The 20443-nt window shown below is 51.7% G+C and overlaps 1 protein-coding gene across 22 annotated transcripts in view; it reads right to left on the reverse strand.

Annotated features, from left to right (window-relative positions):
* Nrxn2 (neurexin 2) overlaps positions 1-20443 on the reverse strand; it is a 114145-nt gene that overhangs the window by 66335 nt on the left and 27367 nt on the right. For 8 of the 22 annotated variants that reach the window (XM_057779052.1, XM_057779066.1, XM_057779060.1 and 5 more), the window contains exons 4-7: positions 17709-17738; positions 15413-15484; positions 10808-11109; positions 2298-2342 (exon numbers count right to left, since the gene is read on the reverse strand). In XM_057779052.1, coding sequence (XP_057635035.1) covers positions 2298-2342; positions 10808-11109; positions 15413-15484; positions 17709-17738 — 449 coding nt within the window. The remainder of the gene's footprint in view (positions 1-2297; positions 2343-10807; positions 11110-15412; positions 15485-17708; positions 17739-20443) is intronic. The other 14 variants (XM_057779058.1, XM_057779067.1, XM_057779062.1 and 11 more) reach the window with 6 other exon arrangements.

The raw sequence follows: 20443 nt of genomic DNA on the forward strand, positions 1-20443 counted from the left end.
AGTCTGCTGGGAGCTTAGGGAATTGCCTGGGCCCATGTGGTCAGAATTTCACCATGGAGACTAGAAAGAAGGTTTGTTGGGCCCTAATCCTAGGGTGATATCCCTCCTGGAAGTTGGGTAGATCACCTGAGTTGATCTTGGCTCCCTGTCCCCAGAGTCACAGGTTGGCCATCCACAGAAGCTCTACAGAGAAAGTTTTTTTTTTATTACACTTTTTAAAAGTTAGATTTATATGCCATGTATGTAAATATGTATGTACATGCATATACACATGAATTATGGGTCAGGGACGAACTTGGAGGAGTCAGTTCTCTCTCCACCATGTGGGTTCTGGGAGTCGAACTTAGGTTATCAGACTTGATGGCAAATATCTTCGCCAGGTGAGTCCTCTCATCATCTAGTAAAGAGAGCTCTTAATGTCCAGCTCCTGGCGGGTTCTCAAGGACAGCAGAGCAGATAACAGCTAACTCACAAAAGCAGTCGCTGGAGAAACAGGGCCGGTGAAGAGCTAGGGCAGACCTCAGAGCAAGCTCCATTAGAACCCTAGGAAGTTAGGGAGACCACACAAGGTCCCAGACTGGCCGTGGCTGGGAAGGCACTGGCCACAGACACTAGTCTATGTGGGTGAAGGAAAACACACACATCGCACACGTATAGAAGTGTCAGCAAAGGTTCATTGTGGCTTCAGAGGTGAAGCCTTCTGAGGGGCATAAAGGGCCTTTCAGGCTAGGCACTCCAGTGTTGATACCTCCCTGCTCCCTAGCCTTCCAGCTGGGCAGACCTGGTAGGCTGGGCACATCAGGCAGCTGCCCCAAGCCCTCCCACCCCCTGAGAACAGACATGCCCATCTGCAGAGTCCCCGGCCTGGTGTTCAATCACTCTGCATTATTAATAGGCAATGACTAACCGGCTGCTGTGGAGCCGGAATTGGGCAGGCATAAGGGAATCCCAGGGGATCTCACACTGCAGGGCCTGAGGGCACACTCTCTGAGGCAGGCAGGAGGAGGAGGATGGGGCCCTCCCAACCCTTTCTCTGCCTCACTGCCTGTCTGTGCACTGCACCTGCACTGAAGAACCAGCCCCACCAGCCCGCCTCCAGACAGAATCCTCACCAGAGCCCATCCAAGCCTGCAGCCCCCGTTCCCACCAGCACTTACACAGGCAAAGGACCAGCAGTCTCCCAAACACACAGCACGGCTTCCCACTAACTAAATCACACACTAAATATCACACCAACATTTACACACAGTCACACCCACACACCAACACACACCAGCTGCCTTCACACTGACACCCACAACAGCATTCACCAGGATGGAGACCAACCCAAACACAGGAGCTTGGCAAGGACAAGGACAGCTGCCCCCATCCTGTCTCTTCTGAGACTCCTCCTTCTCATGCCCTCAACAGGGAAGGAAACCAAGCCCTGTCAGAGGCCATGCAGGAGAGGCAAGGGACACAGGGGATGGGACTGGAGGGAAGGAAGACAGTGTGAAACACAGTGTTAGTCAGAGCAGCAGAGCAGTGGGGGTCTGGACGCTATCCCTGGTGGGGGGAAGGACCACTCATGCCATGCAAAATGTGAGGGAAACAGAGCTGGGAATCCTCAAGGCTGGGAAGTAGGGGGCAACAGTCAGCATGAGGCAGCCCCTAAATTGCTATGAACTGGTGACTTGAAGGAGGTCTCAAGGCCACCCCCTCAGGGGGACATGCCCAGCTGGCTGCCACTGGAGACGGCATCCCCAGCCCTCTTCCCAGCTTGAGGGACCCCTGTCTGGAGCTGACGGTGAGCATAGCGTAGCGTGTCATGGGATGGTGTTTTCCATGGATTTTCAGGAGACCAAGAAAGAAACCAAATCAAAGAGAAAAAAAAAAACTAAATATAAACAAAAACCAAGGAGCAAGGGAAAGAACAGAAGAAAGTAATCAAAATGAGCTCAGCATCGGGCTGGTCTAACCAGAGCTGATGAACATGGGGTCTGCCCCAGGTTTCTCAGGCCAAGAACCTGTCAGGAGGCAGGAGTACAGGGCAGGGCCCCGCCAAATGCCTGAATTTCTATTTGTCTTTTGGGCTTGACTTTGGATCAAAAGAAAAGAAAAAGGGAAGAGGGGAAACTAAAGGATAAGGAGTAAAACTTAAAGGTTGTCTGGGACACAGAAAAAGAAAAAAAGAAAGAGAAAGAAAAGCAATTAGAAGAGCAAAAACCAAATGAGGAGAGAGAAACAAAAGTGGGAGAATCGAACAGTTAAAAAACCCACGGCAAACCAAACGGTAAGACAATTAGAGTGATATCTACCAGATAATGCAGTTTGTTTACCATAGCGTGTCCAATCCCTGCGTGCTTCACCGGAGAGGGGGAAGGGGGTGTCAAAAAAAAAAAGAAAGAAAAAAGGAAAGGAAAAGAAACAAGGACGACAAAAGAACAGAACGAAAAAGAAAAGAAAAAAATAAAATGACCAACTGTGAAACTCCAGGAAGGAGGAGCTACAGCCGTGTGTGTTCTCTTGGCTGCTCAAACCCACCCACCACAGGCCCAGTAGAAGTGTTCAAAGAAAACTTATAACGGGAGGAAGAAAGCATACACACAAAATCAAACCCCTTCTTCTCCCAACGCCTCCCCAGCCCCGCCTCTGGATTCCTCTTCCCCTCATGCCCTCCCGAAGGACGTCTGCAGAGAAGGGGAACAGTTAAAGACCTTGGTTAGTAAAGAAGAGAACAACAACAACAAAAGAGGAAACTGGACCAAGAAAGCAGAGACTTAAAGATGGCCAACATTCCGCGGATGAGACAGAAAGTTAGTTCGGTTTTTCATTCATACCTGGCCCCACCTGTCCCTGCCCATCCCTCGGTCCCTTGGGTTATAAGCGTGTTAGTAACACACACAGAGTTGGCAACGGGGGGAGGGGGGTTTCCAACAGGAGAGGGGGAGGGAGGGTTAAGAAGCAGACCCAGTATGCAGGATTAGTAGTCCTGAGATGTTAGGGAGTTAAGGGAGGGTGAAGGGGGCACAGGGTGAGAAGGGGTGGGCACTGACTCAGGAGTGGACGGATGGCTTTGTTGGCTGACTGGTCATCCAGATGGCTTTCCAGAGAACTGGCTGAGGAGTGGGATGGTGCTGGCCAACTGGCTGACCAGTGGCCATGTCGTGTTAATGAGTTAACTGATTGGTGACAGGCCAGCTGGCTGGCAGGCTAGGAGAAGGGTGGGCAACGCCCCTAGAGAATCACAGGGCTGGCAAGGACAAGAGGCGATTTCTTTCGGAGGCCAAAGACAGCCTGGGAGGGGCCATGGGTATCTGCTTTTCTGGGGGTGGAGGATGGGCAAATAGATTCAGGGATCCTTGGGAGAGAGAGGTTCCCCCTCCATTGTTTCCTGGAGAACTGAAGAGAGTGAGCCACCATCACAGCAGGCTTGGGGAGGGGATACTAGCCCTCCTCAAGCTGTAGAGGGCTCATGTCCACACCATCCCAGACCTTTCTCCCTCTCCTCCCTCCTCCCATTGCACCCCTGGCTGACCCCTCCTGCCTGCCCACTTTGACTTGCCCAGGGGCCCTGCTAACCCCTTCCCAAAGCCCCCCAGGCTCTTCAGCCACCATCCCTGTTCTCTTGTTTTCCTATGAACAGCTAAGTGTCCCTTCAACACCCTGGAACAGATAACAGTCTCCCAGGAACCGGGCTCTTTCCATGGTCACCCATAGCCCCTGAACCTCTGCTTCTCACAACCAGTCAGAAATTCACTCCCCCTCTGCCTGTAGAAAAAAGCACACAGAGGCCCCAGGACCTCAGCATTGCCTGCTCTGAACCAAACGCCACATTCTTTGACCTTATCTCTAAATAGCATACCTCTTTCTATGTACTCCTAACTCCATTTCTTCCTCCTATTGTAGAATCACCTGGTCTCTGGAGAGGACCGAGCCCGCTGTGCTGAGGACCAGCAATGGAGGGACACAGTTGCCTGATACCCACCAAACACTACACTGCGGACCTGAGACTGTGATGGGAGGGGCGGTATTCTGGGGACAGCGATATTCTGGGGACAGTGATATTCTGGGGACAGCGATATTCTGTTGGGTAGAGAGCTCTTGTACCCAGTGAGCACAAGAAGAATTGATTAAAGCAACTAATAAGGGACTCATATAATCAAAAGTAACAGAAGTCAATATTAAGATGCTGGAAGTGCTGAGTAGCCAATATTAATTACTAGCTATGGGGAATCAGTTTACAGAGCAAGAGGGGAGTCTAGCCCCCAGCACAACATTAGGAGCGAGGTGTTAGCCTGTGACAAGAGGGTCTGTACTGCAAGCTGGCAGGACTGTCATGAAATGAAGAGGACCAGCTAGTTAGAGCAATGCACAGTCAACCTCAGAGCAGCCAGGCTGATGGCACCCCAAAAGAATTGTCTGATATGGTTGCAGCAGTTGAACAAGGCTGGGGAGAGAACACTTCAAGGAAAAATCCAAGGATGGTTCTGGCTTGTTTTAGAAAATAAAGCAGTGTGTGTGTTGGGGTGGGGGTGTTGGAGTCAGTCTTCCCAAAGGAAGCTCTAGTGTCAATGGGCCAAACAGACAGGTAAAGCCAGGATGATGGGGAAAAGATGTGAATTCAAACCCCAGGCCTTCTACTAATTTGTCAAGAGATCCAGACTCCCCCAAGAAACAGCAGGGTTGGGACAGGTGAGACCAGAGCCCGTAGCTCTAGAAGTGGAGGATGCAAACCGTCATGGTGATCAGGAGGTTCCTACAGTTGAATACTAGCACAGAGCTTCTGTCGGGGGCTCTTCCTGCAGTATAGTGGCCCATGAAGAAAAGCCCAGATCTAGAGAGCTCATACTTCTAGACAGCAAATAAACCCTAATACTTTGTCTGCTTCTAGAGCCCAGAAGCACAAGCATGGCAATGGGCAAGAATGAGAAGAGCATCCCAGCCAGAGGGAAGCCAGTCATCAAAGCAAAAGAACTTACCATAGGTAAACGGCTTTGGAGAAAACTATACCCCACTGGTGCAGCCTCAGCCCCCTAAAGACCCCAAGAGGAGGACTGCAGATGCGAACTTCAGAAGTCCAGGCTGAGGACAGCCTGTGAGTATGCACACGCATGCAGCTCAGGACAAAGGAATGGTCGTGAGATTTGGGACTGTCCAAGAATGTCAGAAGTCCAGGAGACTTCAGCCTCCTGTGCAAGTTTCACGGATAACAAGCCACCAGTCACCTGCGAGAGGCAAAGAAATGAAGTGGCTTCAAGTCAGATTTCAAGTTCCTTGGCCTCCTAACTCCTAACCCAGGCAGGCTCAAACAAGCCTATTTTCTGAGGAGGGGAGGGGTTAGTTTTCTCATCAGTGAAACAGGAGTCATAGCTCCGATCCACAGAACTGTCATAAGAACTCTGTAAGGTCATGTGTGTTTGCATGCCTTTAATCCCACCCAGCACCTGGGAGGTGGATCTCTGAGAGTGTGAGGCCAGTCTAAACTACATAGCAAGTTCAATGCCAACCAAAGCTACATAATGAGACACTGTCAAACAGACACGCGCGCACTCCAGATGAGAAGCAAAAGACAAATGAGGTCCTTGAACATGGAGAAATATTCCAGTGCATTCTGACAGACACAGACAGCATGGCCCTGAACAGGGCAGGGCAAGCGACGCTACTCCTGTGAGGCAATCAGAGCCTCTTTAAAGAAGATAAAGGGTACCTCAGCATTTTGTTTGTTGGTTTGAAACAGAGACGCCATACATAGCCCAGGATTTTGGGAATCACAGATGTGTCCCACCATACGCAGTGACAGTGCTCATATGAAGAACCTGGATATGCTCATTCTGGACATGGGTCCTCATTTCCAAAATCTGATCAATTGGTTTTAAGAAGGAGACTAAAAGGCTGGGTATTTAACTCAGCGATGGAGTGTCCGGCTATCCTGCACAAGGCCCCAGGTTCTAGCCTCATAGTGAAAAAAAAAAGAAAAGAAAAAGCTTCTTGAAGAAAACCAGATGAACCAGGGAAAGAACTTAGAAAAACAACTAAATAGGACCAACAGCTGCTGGTTTTAAACCCTTAATTTGCTTAAAACCTGGAATTAGAGGAAAAGAACAGACACAGTGTTAACGCACACGCAGGATGCGATGAGGGGCCCAGAATACAAGTTCTCAGGAACCCAACGCAGCAAAGACGAGAGCTGGCTATGGGCTGGACTGAGGGAAGCTTTATGAAGCCATTTCAGTTGAAAAACTGGGAGGAAAAAGAAGCTCACTTAATGGTCATGGCAGCAGTGAGCCCTTCAGTGCCCACATCATGCCAAGCAGTGTGCTGAGCGTGGAAAGACATCTTCTCCATCCAGTCAGTCATCAGCAGTCCCTTCCCACTTTGCCTACGGGGAACTGGAGCTCGGGAGTTGTATAACTCGCTAACAGCTGTCTGACTCAAACCCCAGCTCTTAGACTTTGCCAGCAGAGAGTGAACGGGTGGTCTCCTTGGGAGAGTTGTGGGAAGGAAGAGACAAGCAAGGAAAGTCAGCGTAGCCAGGCCCAGAACGCTGCAAATCTAGGATCTAAGACAGGTTGTGTGCTGGGAGAGGTGGAGGCAAGGGAACAGACTCCAGTGGTCTGGGGCTTCTGTCCTTGAGTGGGACTTTCCTCGGAGCACACAGGGGACTTCATCCATGGACGACCGCACCCTTCAGTGCTCAATACTTAGAGATGCCATCCTTCAGGAATCCATCATCTTGGATGCAGCATCCAGTGCACTCTAAGAATCCCATCCCTGAGGACTCTATCCTGGGAGATGCCTTCCTGGAGGACTCCATCCTTGAATATTCCGTTCCTCAGGACTCTATCTTTGAAGACTCCATCTTCGAGAACCACGTCCTCAAGAATTCCATCCTACAGGGAGCCCATTTTGAGGACACCATCTTTGATGACTGCATCCTTGAAGGCTCCATTCTTGAGGGTCCTATCCAGGGCCATCATATCCTTACAGACTCTATAGCCTTGAGGAATTCATCCTTGAAGAACTCCATTCTTGGAGCCCAGAGGAGATTCTGAAAGTGTCTATACTGAGAAAAGGTACCATCTGAGCGAGCAAGAGAAACACCATGTGATGATATTTTACTAGCCAGCTTCTCTTTCAAGCTTGGTGTTGGCTAAAGAGAAATGGTTTTGCATATTCTTATATGGCTGTGGGAAATACATAGGGTATGAAAGGTGAGTAAGTCTAGGATTAAAAGTAGACCTCAGAGAACCCTCAGTGGTGATCAATTGATCCTGCCAACATCACCGGAGGACTGTCTATCATAATAGCCTTAAGAGCTGCGTTCGAAAGGAGACAGGAAGAACATGTTGTGTCAGTCAGGATCCCCCCGGACTCAACTGCTATGTTCCAAGACATGTTCTAGGGATGACCACCTACACCAGACGTGTTTGGAGCTGGCCTTTGACCCACTCCCACAGCTAACCAGTTAGCTTGGGGTAAGTTCCTTCCAGGAAGCTTCTCCCAGCCACTCCAGTCACACAGAGAATAACGGAGAGGCTGCAGTACTCTGGACACTGGCCATCTGCCCTGTCATTTCTATCTCCTTTATCTCCCCACACGATGTTAAAGATGGAACCCATGGCCTTGATGCATGACAGATCAGCGTCTGTCACTGAGCCACACACCCCCCATCCTGATGTCATTGCTTATATTATGTCCCTGGCCTACTTCCCACCTACAAAACTTGAGGGAGGTAGAGCACTGGTAAAAGCCACTTCTCCCTCTACCACCCTTGTGTTTATAGCAGGATTCTTCAAATCCTAGGACGTCATCTAGACTCTCTACACACTTGGATGAACAGGGAATCTCCCCAGAAGCACCATTGGCATTTGAGGTAAGACGATTCCTTGTTGCGGGGCTGTATTACAAACTGTAGTGATCGCTCAAATTCTGGCCTCTACCCACAGATGCCAGTAGCACCCCATGAGTTATGATGACCCAGAAAGCTTCCAGACATTGGCACAGTGTGAATGAAGAGACTGTTGGAGCAACAAGAACAAAGAAGTTTCTCTCGAAAGTCTCAGAAAACAGGCAGATAAAGGGTTTGGCAGGGCGCGGGCCCTGCTCGAGGACAACAACTCCAGAGTATGGCCTTGGAGTTAAGTCAAGAAGAATTCCCCAAATATAGTCCTGTACCTCATGCCCGTGGGTTCTAGAGTGAAAGAAATTCCCCAGGAACCTTTTGAAAAGAGGGTTCTCCATCAAGGTCTTTAAGTGGACACCCTCTGTGGCCCATCGCCCCCGCTTTTGGGTCAGCATGCCCTGTCTGTGAGCCACCTTGTAGAACAACCCAGTAGAAGAGAATTTCCATCTGTCATCAACTTACACCCATGACGCTACGTTGTTGAGAAAGAGACGAATACGGGTCACACTCTATACTTCGTGTGCTGAGGTCATGTGTCAGTCATTGCACCCATGAGCGTGGCTCAGCATTACCACGGACCTCTTCTTCCTTTTTGGAAATTTCCCAATTCCCATCATTGCTTCTGTGGTCCACTGGGCATGTGGACTATCTTATTCTGATCATTTTTTAAAATTAGTTCATTTATGTATTTCATCTACTTTTGCACGTGTGTGGTGTGTCTGTGTGTATATGTGTGTTCACATATGTAGGCACATGTGTGGGCATGAGTGCACATGACACATGTGTGAATTCATGTGGAGATCTGAAGCTGCCACTGGATGTCACTGGGCGGCTTCCTTAACCACTCTTCCTTTGTTAAATAGAGCCTCTCCCTTAGCCCAGAGCTTGCCCATTCTTGATAGTCTAGCTAGTCAGAGTGCCCTAGGGACCCCTCTGTCTATCTCCCAAGTGCTGGGATTTCAGGTGTCCACCGTGATTGCCCAGCTTTTCCAAGGGTTTTGGGGACCTGAACTCTGGTCCACACACTTGTGTGACTAGTATTTTTTTTTCCTCTGAGACCTCTCCCCAGCCCCTGCTCTGTTTATTTGGAACAATTCCATCCTGTCCCAGGAGCTGCAAGGGCAGGATGCACATCCTTCTCCACTCTGTATCCGGTATGGCTCACCATGCTTTTTTGGCCAAATGGCAGGTGAAGATTTGTGGGCTTGCAGTGACTCGCAGAAGATAGCAGCAGCGACAGCTCTAGTCCTAGGGACAGCAAGGAAGGGAGCAAAAGGCACCTAAGGCGGCTTCCCCCTTAAGGCAGATTTCCCCACAAAAGGTATGCTACACTGGAAAGCATCACAGAGGCACTGCACACACCCGATTGCTCTTGGGGGGATAACACGCCAGGCGGTGCTCTGACTGGGGAATGGCGTGACAGGACACAGGGTGGGAGTGTGCATGGAGAGGTCACTCCACAAACGTGTCACTCTACAGAGCACAGAGAGAGGGGCACTGAGAAAAGGCACATTCACATACGACGGGAACAGGCGGCTGCAGGCTTCCAGAAAGAGCAGTACAATTAGTCAGGACATTGTTGAGGCACAGGGAGAGGTGTTAGGGGAGGGACTCTCCATCAGATTATCCCCTAGTGATGTCAAATGAGGAGCAGGTACGAGGGATAGGTGGTCAGCAGGAATCTTGAGCACCATTGAGAGGCTTCCAGTGGAAGAAAGGAGTAGAGGAGATGAACAACAACAGAGGGTTGACCACCACCGGAAACAGGAAGTCCAAAGAATTCACTAGCAAGAGAGCAGCCATGAAACCCTGAGATGCAGCCTCCACAGCCAGGGTTGCTTGGTGTTCTTGGTTGCATTTAGCCACGGAAGGATGAAGTTTCAACAGCTTGTTGCCCGCTAGCTACAAGGCTGGGGACCCAAGAGAATGAAGAACTGGGGTCCCCAGAGTAAGTCAGCAGAGAAGCCATTGTGGGGAAGTAGAGACAGGAGTTCCCAGGGAACGTTCAGGAGCCTTACCTAGTAGTGAAGAGAGGTCAGTGTGGTTGGACACAGGGACTTCTTAGGGCTGGAAACTGCCCACAAGGTTCCTGTCTAGCACAGTCTGGCCAGAGAGACACCTTATCATCAGAAGCCACTGTGGATGAACCCTGAGAGTGGTGAAGAGGAGTGGCCACTCCTAAGAGGACGTATGCAGCATTTGAAATACAGGGAACGATGCAGAGAAGGGTGTCATCCTACATGCAGGGGCTGACCCCCAAAACCTCCCTGAGCCCCCTCTACAGGCTGGCTCAGTCAGCAGAAGGTGAACACAGACATGATGGAAAGCCTGGCTTTGTCACACAGGAAGAAAAGCAAATACCCCGCGAGCAGCAGGGCCAGGCGCCCTCCCTGATTCTGACTCTCAGCCACTTGCTGCCTCCTTCTCAGCTATCCCTGTCCTGGGAAAGGCCCCTGCAGGGGAGCCCATATTCTGTATCTGTTTTCCTCAGTGTCCTGCTGTCCACCCTACAGGATCCCTTTCCCACCCCACAACACGCTAGGCCCTCATCCAGGCTCCAGTTTCCTCCTCCCAAGTCCGCAGCACCCTCCTGCCCATCACCCAATCCCTGAGCACCACACCTTGAAACCCTAGCTGCTCCTACCAATCTGAGCCCAGTCCTGCTCCTGGCCTCAGGCTTCTGCCTGGGAACAGTTCTAGAGCCTCCTTCTAGTTCAGCTCCCTAGCTGATGAGGTCTCTGAAGCCTAGCGCACAGCTGAGGCCACACCTCAGGTTCACACAGCCCCAAACTCTGTTCTCCAAACCGCACCTCACTGCCCAGCCCTGCTTTCTCCCACCCCAACCCAAGGCATCGCTGTGTCCTCTACATATGTCCTGCCCCAGATACAGCTGACCCCTGACCTTCTTCTTGCTCCCCCTACCTGGCGCAGGTTTCGGGTAACCCGGACGTCGTGCCAGGCGTTGTCGTTGAACTTGCCATTGACGGGTTCCACAAGGGCCTCGAAGGCACCCGAGCCTAAGTTGATGACCAGCCAGACAGCCCCGGACTTGAGGGACAGGTTGACGTAGTCGGCCGACTTGCCCGTGTGCAGCATCAGCCCGTTGCGCTGCAGGGTGCGGAAGGCCAGTGTGATCTCGTCAGTGCTGCTCTGGATCGGGTTGTGTGACAGGTCGTAGCAGAAGAACTCATTGCCCTTGAAGGTTGCCACAAATTCCTCCTTGCCTGGACGCCATGGTTTGGGAAAACGGGAGAAGGCTGAGTGTGGGGGGTACACCAGAGGCTCCCCCTTCACCTCCAGCAACCCAAGCACGGGTCCTGGACACTGGAGTCCTGTGGTCCCAATTCTAAACTTAGGCCCTCTTCCCCTCCTACATCCTGTTAACCCGGACCCTGCTGTCTTTGCTACCAAAAGTCAGCTCCCCCCAGGTCCATTTCCAAAGCAGGAGGCTGCTAAGTGGATCTCACACTGACAGCTGACAATTAAGCTGCCACAGGGCCAGACAAAGCTACAGGCCTCACCGTCTCCCCTCTAGCAATGCTCTCAACCCCTGCCACCCCAGAACAAAGGCACGTGGGGGAGACGCAAGAGACTGACCGCCTGCCTTCTCCCTGGGAGTACCTCCTGAGCAGCCCACCTCTCCCCTTGCCTCTTCTTTGGTAACAGCTATTCTCAATACCCAGGGACAGGGGCAATTTCAGGACTGTCCATAAGTGATGGGACCAGTAGGTCTGCCTAGCCCTGCACAGATGAGAAGAGCAGGAAGCCATGGAGTAGAGAGGGACAGGGACACGACACATGGGAAGGCAATGCAAGTGGCAGGGCTATCCACCAGGTGACAGGCCATTCTGCGGCATTCCGGTGGGTGTTCACCATGCCAGCCCTCCCTCCTCTCCCAGCTTCATCCTCCAACCTAAGAAACCTCACAGTACCAGGTGTGTGACCCATAGATGCCAAGGGAGTGGCATGGGAGGGCCTGGCTCTCGTGTGCGTATGCTCACAAATGTGCATTACCTGTGTGCATATGCGTGTGTTTATGTATCTGTACATATAGACACAGCACCCAGTCTTTGTGTATGTGTATAACACCCAGCTAGTGTGTGTGTGTGTGTGTGTGTGTGTGTGTATGTGTGTGTACAAGGACACAGCACCCAGCCCAAGATCCTTTCCCCTGCCTCTCTTTGGGGGGAAGCCATGGGGATTGCTGGCGGTCTGCAAGTGGGTGACAAGCAAAAGTACCATGACTGGAAGCAGAGAGTTGGGGGTCCAGCCCCTCAACTTCACACACCAGAGCACAAGCACGGGGCAGAGAACCGGATTCCAAATCAAAAGAGACAAGAAGCCCTGCACCCAGGCAGCGACTTCTGTCTCTCTGTCAGCAAATACTGATCCTGTTTCCTCCCTGGGTGGATAAGAGAGGCAAACAGGACTGTATCATGAGGGTCTTTAGGCAGAGGCTGAACTATCTGAGCTTCTCCTGAGATGCTCTCAAGGCCCATGGAAGAGTAGGAACGATGTGATGGGCACGGAGGGCCACTACAAGGCACCCACCTTCCCCTAGGGGCAGGGCTGAGCCGCAGTTCCGTGTAGGAAAGTGAGGGTCTCTCATTGCAGATTCTACAGAACTCTTCTCCAGCACACACAGCCTGCCTCTCTCCCTCCAGGCAGGCTGCCCACACTCGGCCCCCACTGCATCCGGATGCCAAGGCACCAGCTGCTGCCCCAGTGCCTGGCATAGCCCTCACTGCAGCTGGCAAGGTCTTGTGTCCTGAGGCCACAGGACAGCAAGCTGAGGGGGGTAGGGCATGGGCCACATAGGGACAATCTGAATCCCTCCCTCTGTCTATTTAGGGGACCAGAAACAAAGGTGAAGCAGCCAGGAAAGACAAAGATGTGTTTAATGGTGATGTGGGGAGCCCAGCATGGAAGGGGACGAAGATGGACCAGCAGTGGGTCAGAAGAGAAATGGAGACAGGGCTGTGAGGGAAAGAGAGGTCACAGGGAACCTTATTGATGAAGAACAGGAGGAAGCACTGAGTGACAGGTGAGGAGGAGGGCCAGCCAGCGTGGAAAGGGGACAGGGACCTCTAGGGAACTAAAGCCACAGCTTTCTGGGGCTTTATTGTTTCCATAGCAACCAGGCCTGCTGCTCAGACACTGACAGAGCCAGGGGGCTCAAGGACCAGAAAAGGGAATGCATTTGACCTTGGTTTTACCACCCTGACTGTTAGCCCCACTCAGAAGTCAGAGCTCTCCTCCCACTCCTTCACCTTCACTGCGGTCAAAGCAAATAACATTGCAGAGATCCAGGCTGCAGGGAGGGAATAGAAGGCAGCCACCTGAAAAAGTGATTGGGACCAAACAAAAGAAGTCAGAAAAAAAAGGAGAGAGGCAGGGCTGAGGCTGGACCACGGCTGCCAAGGCCAAGAGCAGAAATGAGGCCATTCCTAGACTCCTCAGGTGGACCCAGGGGAGGAGACAAAGCCATCTATGCTGCTAGGCTGAGCTGACTAGACCCCAGGCTTCTCGGCCCAGAGATGGAAAGACTTTGGGCTGTCCAAGGGAGCCTGAAGGCTTTTAAGGAGAGGGGTGAGAGGCAGGTGGGCAAAAGCAGCAAGAAAACTGAAGAAGAGAGAGCAAGAGAGTGAGGGACACAGAGAGAACCTTGATGGAGCCCTCAAGGGCCCTGATGGGGGTGGCACTTCAGGGACCAGAATGTATAGTGTAGCCCTGGAGCGCCTGAGCACTAGCTGGACCCGGAACGCTCAGATCCTGTAGCGCCAGGGGGCGCTTTGCTCCACCAGCCATGCAAGCCACGGCCAAGAACTACAACTCCCATCAGCACGTGAGAAATTACAACCCTTAAGGGCTCCTAGTGTGGAAAGGGAGTCATTGCTAACACTTGTTTGCTTCTCCATCAGGGAGTCTGTGGCCTCACAAATGTTCCAACAAAGCTGAATGTGGCCAGAACTGCCTGGGTTTCCAAGAGCCATGAAAGGGAGGGACACAGCTGCCCCCTTTGCAGACCCAGCTCTAAGTCCTCTGGGACGATCTCCAGCCCCCTCTGACCCCCTTCTGGCTCTGAGGAACCAGGGCTGTGTGTTCTGCTCATTTGGCACTTACTGCCTAGTAACACCTTGTACAGCTCCTTGGGGAGGAAATGTGATGTGAGAAAGAAGACCTGGGCACTGGCGCTGGCTCTGCCAACCAGCTCTGTGACCTTGGCCAAGTTACGGCCGCTCTAAGCCCAGCTTTCTCCTCTGGAGTCAGTCTACCTCCCAGGTTGCCGCAGGAATGACGATAGACAGGTTAGGACACAATTCAGCCCCAAATGACTCTGCCCCTGGATATGACTTTGTGAAGGTGCACATGCTCGCCCCTCCATGGATGAATAAGTAAATTAACTCCTCTGAACAAGGTCTGCGGTTTCTAGCCACCTACATGGACCATGGTTTATTGGAGTTATTTGTTAGGCCATCAAAGACCCCTGGAAACAGTGACCATTCGCTCATTTAAAGTAATTGTGAGTCAGGTGTGCACACCTTTAAGCCCAACACTACTCAGAAGGCAGAAGTTGATGTGTTTCTGTGAGTTCAAGACCAACCTGGCCTACATAGTGAGTTCCAGGTCAACCAAAACTACAGTGAGACCCTATCAAAATTAACTAAATTAAATTAATGTGCTGAGCTCATCCCTACATATATGCTGAGAGCTGCGCAGAGCATGGAAAGAGACAGTGAAAATCCTGTCCTTGAGTTCTGGAGTTCAGAACCACAAGGCCAGCAAACAGACAGAGTGACAGGATGTGGTATGACTGAATCCAAGGAGGTGTAGAAGTGTTCAGGCTGGCCCAGAAGTTCAGGGAGATTGCCAACAAGGAGAGCATGGCTGCTTTTTCCAAGAACTGGGAACGAGATCGGGATGGTACAAGCCCTGGAGGGCACGAGTTGGAGGATGGAGGTGACGCGGGAGGTTCTGGCCTGACCGCGGAGCTTTGAGAGTTGTCAGAGCGGCCTGCACATTTCTCAGCAAAGGGTCCTGAAAGAAGCAGCCTCTGACCAAAAAAGTAGGCTGGGATCCTGTGCTCTAAGACACTAAGCGGCCGGCCCATGCTGGCGTCTGGGGCTTTCACGGGTGCCTGTTTCCCCAGCTATAAAATGAAAGCAACGATGCCCGCCACTAAATTTCACCAAGGCTTACTGGCACAATATAGGTGACACGAGGATCACAGATGTTGCCAGTTTCCCCCAGGCACCTAGCAGGCTCCCAGACTATGATGGTACCCTGCCACCTGTCACCCTGAAATAGCAACACTTTCTAGAGATGGGCCTGACCACTCATGGAAAAGGGCATCTGGTTACTGTGGAACGGTGCCCTGGGAATGGCGGTGGGGTGCAGGCCCGCTGCCAGCCTGGAGAAAAGGCACAGGGAGGTGCCATACACCTGTGAAGATCCTCTCCTCCCAGAACGCAGTTAGCCTACAGCAGGGCAAGGACCGGACTGTCTGGAGACCATGGGATCACTGACCTTTCGTCGGCTGGTGCACATCGCCGGCTCCTCCTCTCCCGGCCCCCCCCTCGGAGAACAGTAAGGACCCTACTGGAGAAGCAGAATTGGGGAGTCAGGCATAGGGACTTTGCAGCCAGTCCCATCCCAGTCTTGAGGTAATGGAAAGCTCTCTCCAGGACAAAGGTCTGCTTGAAGGCAGGTGAGGAGGGTTTCTCTGGGGACTCCCTGGCCTTCAAGATCTCTTGAGGAGCCATTTGACAATCCAAAGGTCACCAGCCCCACATACCCTATCAGGCCTCTGACCATCGATTTCTAGCCTTTGGCCAGGGTAAGGAGACTAAGTGGAGAGAAAGGGCAGTCCTAGGGACCAGGGTCCTGAGCACCTGTACCCAAACTTCCTCTTCACCCTGTGGGTCCACTGTGATATCCTTAGGGCTCATGCTCCTCCCTCACTGGGCATCTCTGCTCACACCTTCTGCTGGGTTCGAGAATATCAACCTGCTTTTGCCTGACATGGACACCTGTGTTCCAGAAGCCACCACAATTCAGGTACCCAAGCCCCCCTGACACCTGTACCTGCTTCGGTCCCCACAGTGGCTGCTCTGACAGTCTCCACTTGGACTACGGGGCTTCCCAGGTTTGCCCTCCACCACATTCACAGAAGGGCTGTGCTCACAAGGAGCTCCTGGCTAGGTAGGGCTCCCCAGGGATGCAGGATGCTCTTACTTAGAAATCAGTGCTCAGCCTTATTAACCTGTTCCTCACTACACAGGGCCCAGTTCTGCTCCACGGGCACAGGTTGCCATGTCTGGGCTCCAGACTAGCTTAGCTTCACCCATGCTTGCCAGTGAATGGGTATTCTCTGGTGCCTGGTTCCCAGGCAACCAACCCTATTGCTAGAACCACAGGATGAGGAGAATTCAGGGATAGATGGGAAAGTTTCTTTCTGGGTTCTTCCTCCAAGTCCAGTCCCCAATCTCCACAATTAAAATTAGACAAATCACCTAAGCTGCAGAACCTTCTAGATGAGGGGAAACCTCTCTAGGACCCTTCTAGAAAACATCATCAGTGTCTAAGGTGAGTCACAGCCAGCACTCCCCAAACCAAGAATTTAGAAGTAAGAAGGACATGATTCAGCCAGAACCCTCCTTCTAATTCCCTGTGTGGGACTTCCTCCTCCTTACTTCTGGCCATAACTTCCCATGCCTGCATAAATCCCAGGCCCTTATTTCTCAGACCTAAATCCATCCCAAATTTCAGATCTCAGTCAGACTCTCTTACATCCTGGATGTGGTCCCACCATCCCTTTGCTCATAGTTAAACAGCCAACCCTGTCTCTTGTATAGGTACAGCAGTGCCCGAGGTACTCATAGAGGTGGATAACTGGGAGGGCAGGGAGGCCAGAGCTGGAGGGGATCAGTCAAAACTCCTAGGTTCTCTTCTAGGTTGCTTAATGCCAGGGTTTCTCCTCCCCTGCAGTGCTGAGACTGGATCCCAGGGCCTTGTGGATGCTGGGACAGAACTCCAACACTGGGGTTTGGACTGGTGGAAGGACTTAGCCAAGGGTAAGCTCAAGCTAAATGACAAGTCTCAGCCATGCCACCTAGTAGGGCTATCATGCCACTAGTAGGACTGTATAATTACGACAGCCAGTCTCTTGTCTCTGATATACTGTCATCTATCCGATAGAAATAAGAGATATTCAAAAGATAACGGAGGTAAAGGCAGAGGGTGGGGCGTAGTGGAAAGGGAAAGTCCTGCACCTCCAGCCCCCACGTCTTCTATTTTCAACCCATTCTAGGGACAGGGATTAAATGGAGTGTCTTCCACAGCAGCAAGGGAAGGAGACTGTGACTGCCTCAAATAGTTTCTGCAACCTTTTTTTTTTTTTTTACTTGCATTCATAGAAAAGAGAAGAGCGATCAGAATGAATGGGGGAACAAAAATCAAATACCACCATGAGAAAGAAAAAAGCAAGATATACCACCAGGAAAAATGGAAAGGAAAAAATAAAAAGAATAAAAAGAGACTGGAGACAACGGCAGGAAAGTGTACATCTCGACACCAGAAACCAAGGCGAGGTGCGGGCGGACAGTGGACCCAGGGGAAGGGGAGGAGGAGAGGGAGAGGACCAGCCCCACCCCCGCCAGGCACCCCCATACAAATAAAGAGATGGCAGAGGAAGAGGGGAGGAAGGGAAGGAGGAAGGCAGGAAGGGTGAAGGAAAAGGAGGGAAGGGAAGGGAACAGAAAAGCCAGGCACAGTTTGGGGCAATCCAGTCCAATCCAAACCAAACCAAAACTTCAAACCATACCTTCGCTGTTTAACGTCAGGTGAGCCGGACCTTGGAAAGGGGAAGGAGAGAAAGAGAGAAAGAAAAGAAGAAAAGAAAGAAAGAAAGAGGAAAGAAACAAAGAAAACACGAGTCATCAAAATCAGCCAGAGAGAAGGGAGGGAAAGTTGTTGCTGCCACAATTTAAAAACCCTTTTTAACTTGTGACAGACATCGGGGGAGAGCCCCCAGCCCAGCAGCTGAGGGAAGGGGCCCGATGCAGAAACAGAGGGGAGAGGGAAGGGAAAGGGGAGAAAGAGAGATCAGGGCGTCAGAGGGTGAGGGGTGTGAGCCAGAGGAGACAAGGCAGGGAGTTGCTACAGGGAAGGAGAGAAAATTTTGGTTTCTTTTTTTTTTCTTTTTGCCGGGGGGGAAAAAAAAAGAAAAGGAAAAGGAGGGGAAGCATGCGCTGGGAGGGCTGCTTTTTCCTTTTTCTTTTTTTCTTTTTTCTTTTTTTTTTTCTTCCAGGAGGTGGAAAGAAAAAAAAAAACGGTCAACGAGAAAAAAACGATTCAGATGGAGGAGAAAATAAAACACAACACGAAACTCAAAGTCACCTGGAGAAAAAGAGCGTGTCCTGTTAGAGAGGGATTGAGTGGACGAGGGCTCTCCAACCACCCCACCCTCATCCTTGGGTCCCAGTGACCTTAGGGGAAAGCACAAAGTGTAAGGAATGTGGATGGGCCTTAAAGGAAACCTCCACACTGACTTAGAAAGGCATCCTCTCCATCCTTCCAGCTCCCCAGCCCAGCCTCATGTACAGATAGCAGGGTCCAAGAGAAAACCAGGGCTCTGGGGAACCAAGGAAGCTGGAGGAAGGAAAATGAGTCCATGGAAACCCTGGGATGAAGTACGGTGGAGTACTCTTTCACAATCTGGGAATCTGGGAATGGTGTGCCTTCGGACAACAAGGTCCAAAAGGGACAGCCAAGACCCCTGGGCAGAAGGTCAAGCTCTCTGAAGCCCAAACACCCCAAGCCTAAAAGATTGTACAGGTCCCCTTGCCCTGGCCAGGCCCTTGCTGAGCTGATCCAAAAACAGAATGAGGACAATTTAGGCCAGTGGGCAAGCCCTGAAAACCCTACTCTGAGATAACTTATCCTCCTTAGCCTAAGTCAGTCCAGCCTGAGCCAGAATAGGATCCCAGACCCAGAGAGATTGACACCAACAGACCAGCCACAAACTGATTCCTGCGAACTCCCTGAGATGACCAACTAACCCTACCAAACCCCAGCTCCCCGACCACAACCCTACCTTACTGTGGGGTCTGGTCACCAGAGTAGGGGGGAGCATCTCTGCTGTCAAGAAAACCATCCCAGCTCCTGTGGCAGGAGATGCTGGCCCTTAGGATGGAAACTGTAGCCATTATAAATTCATGGAGGCTAAGGAGCCACAAGCATCTCTGGAGCAGAGATACCCTGTGCCCAGAGAGCAGTGGGGAGGCTAAGGAGGCTGGAGAGGGGAACCTGGGGAGCTCAGAGCCTCCCTCTCCATCTCAGTGTCTCATTTATTTATTTCACCTCTAGGTCTGAGGCTAGCTTGAGGGGGGAAGCCAGAGCAACTAGGGGAGCATCAGGACAAAACAGTCTCAGGAGGACACAGGATTTATTCAAAACACTGGTGGGGGCTCCAGCATTTAGGCTGCCCTTGCTCCAGATAGCCGCTACACTGCTACTCATTCTTCCTTGACAAAATTCCAGCACCTTCTAAAAGCTCAGGCTCCAGGCTCTGAACCCTTCTCCCACTTGCCTGTCAGCAGCAGCCTTGCCCAGAGAGCCCACTCTTAGATATCCAGGCTTCTGCTGCCCTCGGTCCAGAGTCAAAGGCCCCGTGGATATACTTCCTTCCCTCTGCCCACTACCACCTACAACCCCTTAGGCCTGACTGCTGCTGGGGAAAGTCACACATCTACCCTTAGAACCCTTCTGCTGCCCAGCTCTCTGCCAGCCTCATTAGCATGCGGCACTCTCCCTCTGTCACCAAGGCAACCAGCTGCTCAGCTCCCTCAGGCGTGACAGCACCAGCCATCTTGGTGAGGGGAAACCGATTCCCTTCCTGTCTACCCCTGGCTCAGCTCTGGATGACTGGATGACCAAGAGATCCCTTCCTACAGACTGCCTCCTCTCCCACCCCTTATCCTGGCCACAGTACCCCTGGAGTGCTCTCTCTCTCACGTCTACCTGTGGCATCTGCTCCTCTTCCCACTCCTCCCACAAGCTGGCTGTGACGGATGGTACTGCCAAAGGTCCTTCCTAGGGTACTCAGTTTGGCTAGTCAGGGTCTCCTCTCCCGTTGGTAAGAGATTAGGAAGAAAGATACAGTACTTAGGGTGCTACAGAACAGGATGCCTGGGTTCCTAGAGGAATCCAGGCCTTGGGCCCAGCAACCCAGCATCACGGACAGAGGGAGAAGGGGAGGCACAGAGGACCCCTAAGAGATCTGAAGAGGGCCCTCACGGCTAGGGAGGAAGCCCCTACCTCCAACCCCCGTCCTCACCTGCAGTCTTGTACCCAGACCCCAGGACAACAGTCATGAAAAAGAAAAAGACAGCAAGATTAAGAGACACAGACAGACAGACATGCAGAGGGACACACAAAGACCTACACTGTCTTATCTCCAGGCCTCAGAAGGCTGCGTCCACTCAGAGGTGCAGGCGCCTCCTCCTCCTTGACACACAACAGAGGTAAACAGTGGCACACAGAGATGCAAACATAGAT

This window comes from Chionomys nivalis, chromosome 8, assembly GCF_950005125.1.
Source record: "Chionomys nivalis chromosome 8, mChiNiv1.1, whole genome shotgun sequence".
Lineage (NCBI taxonomy): Eukaryota > Metazoa > Chordata > Mammalia > Rodentia > Cricetidae > Chionomys > Chionomys nivalis.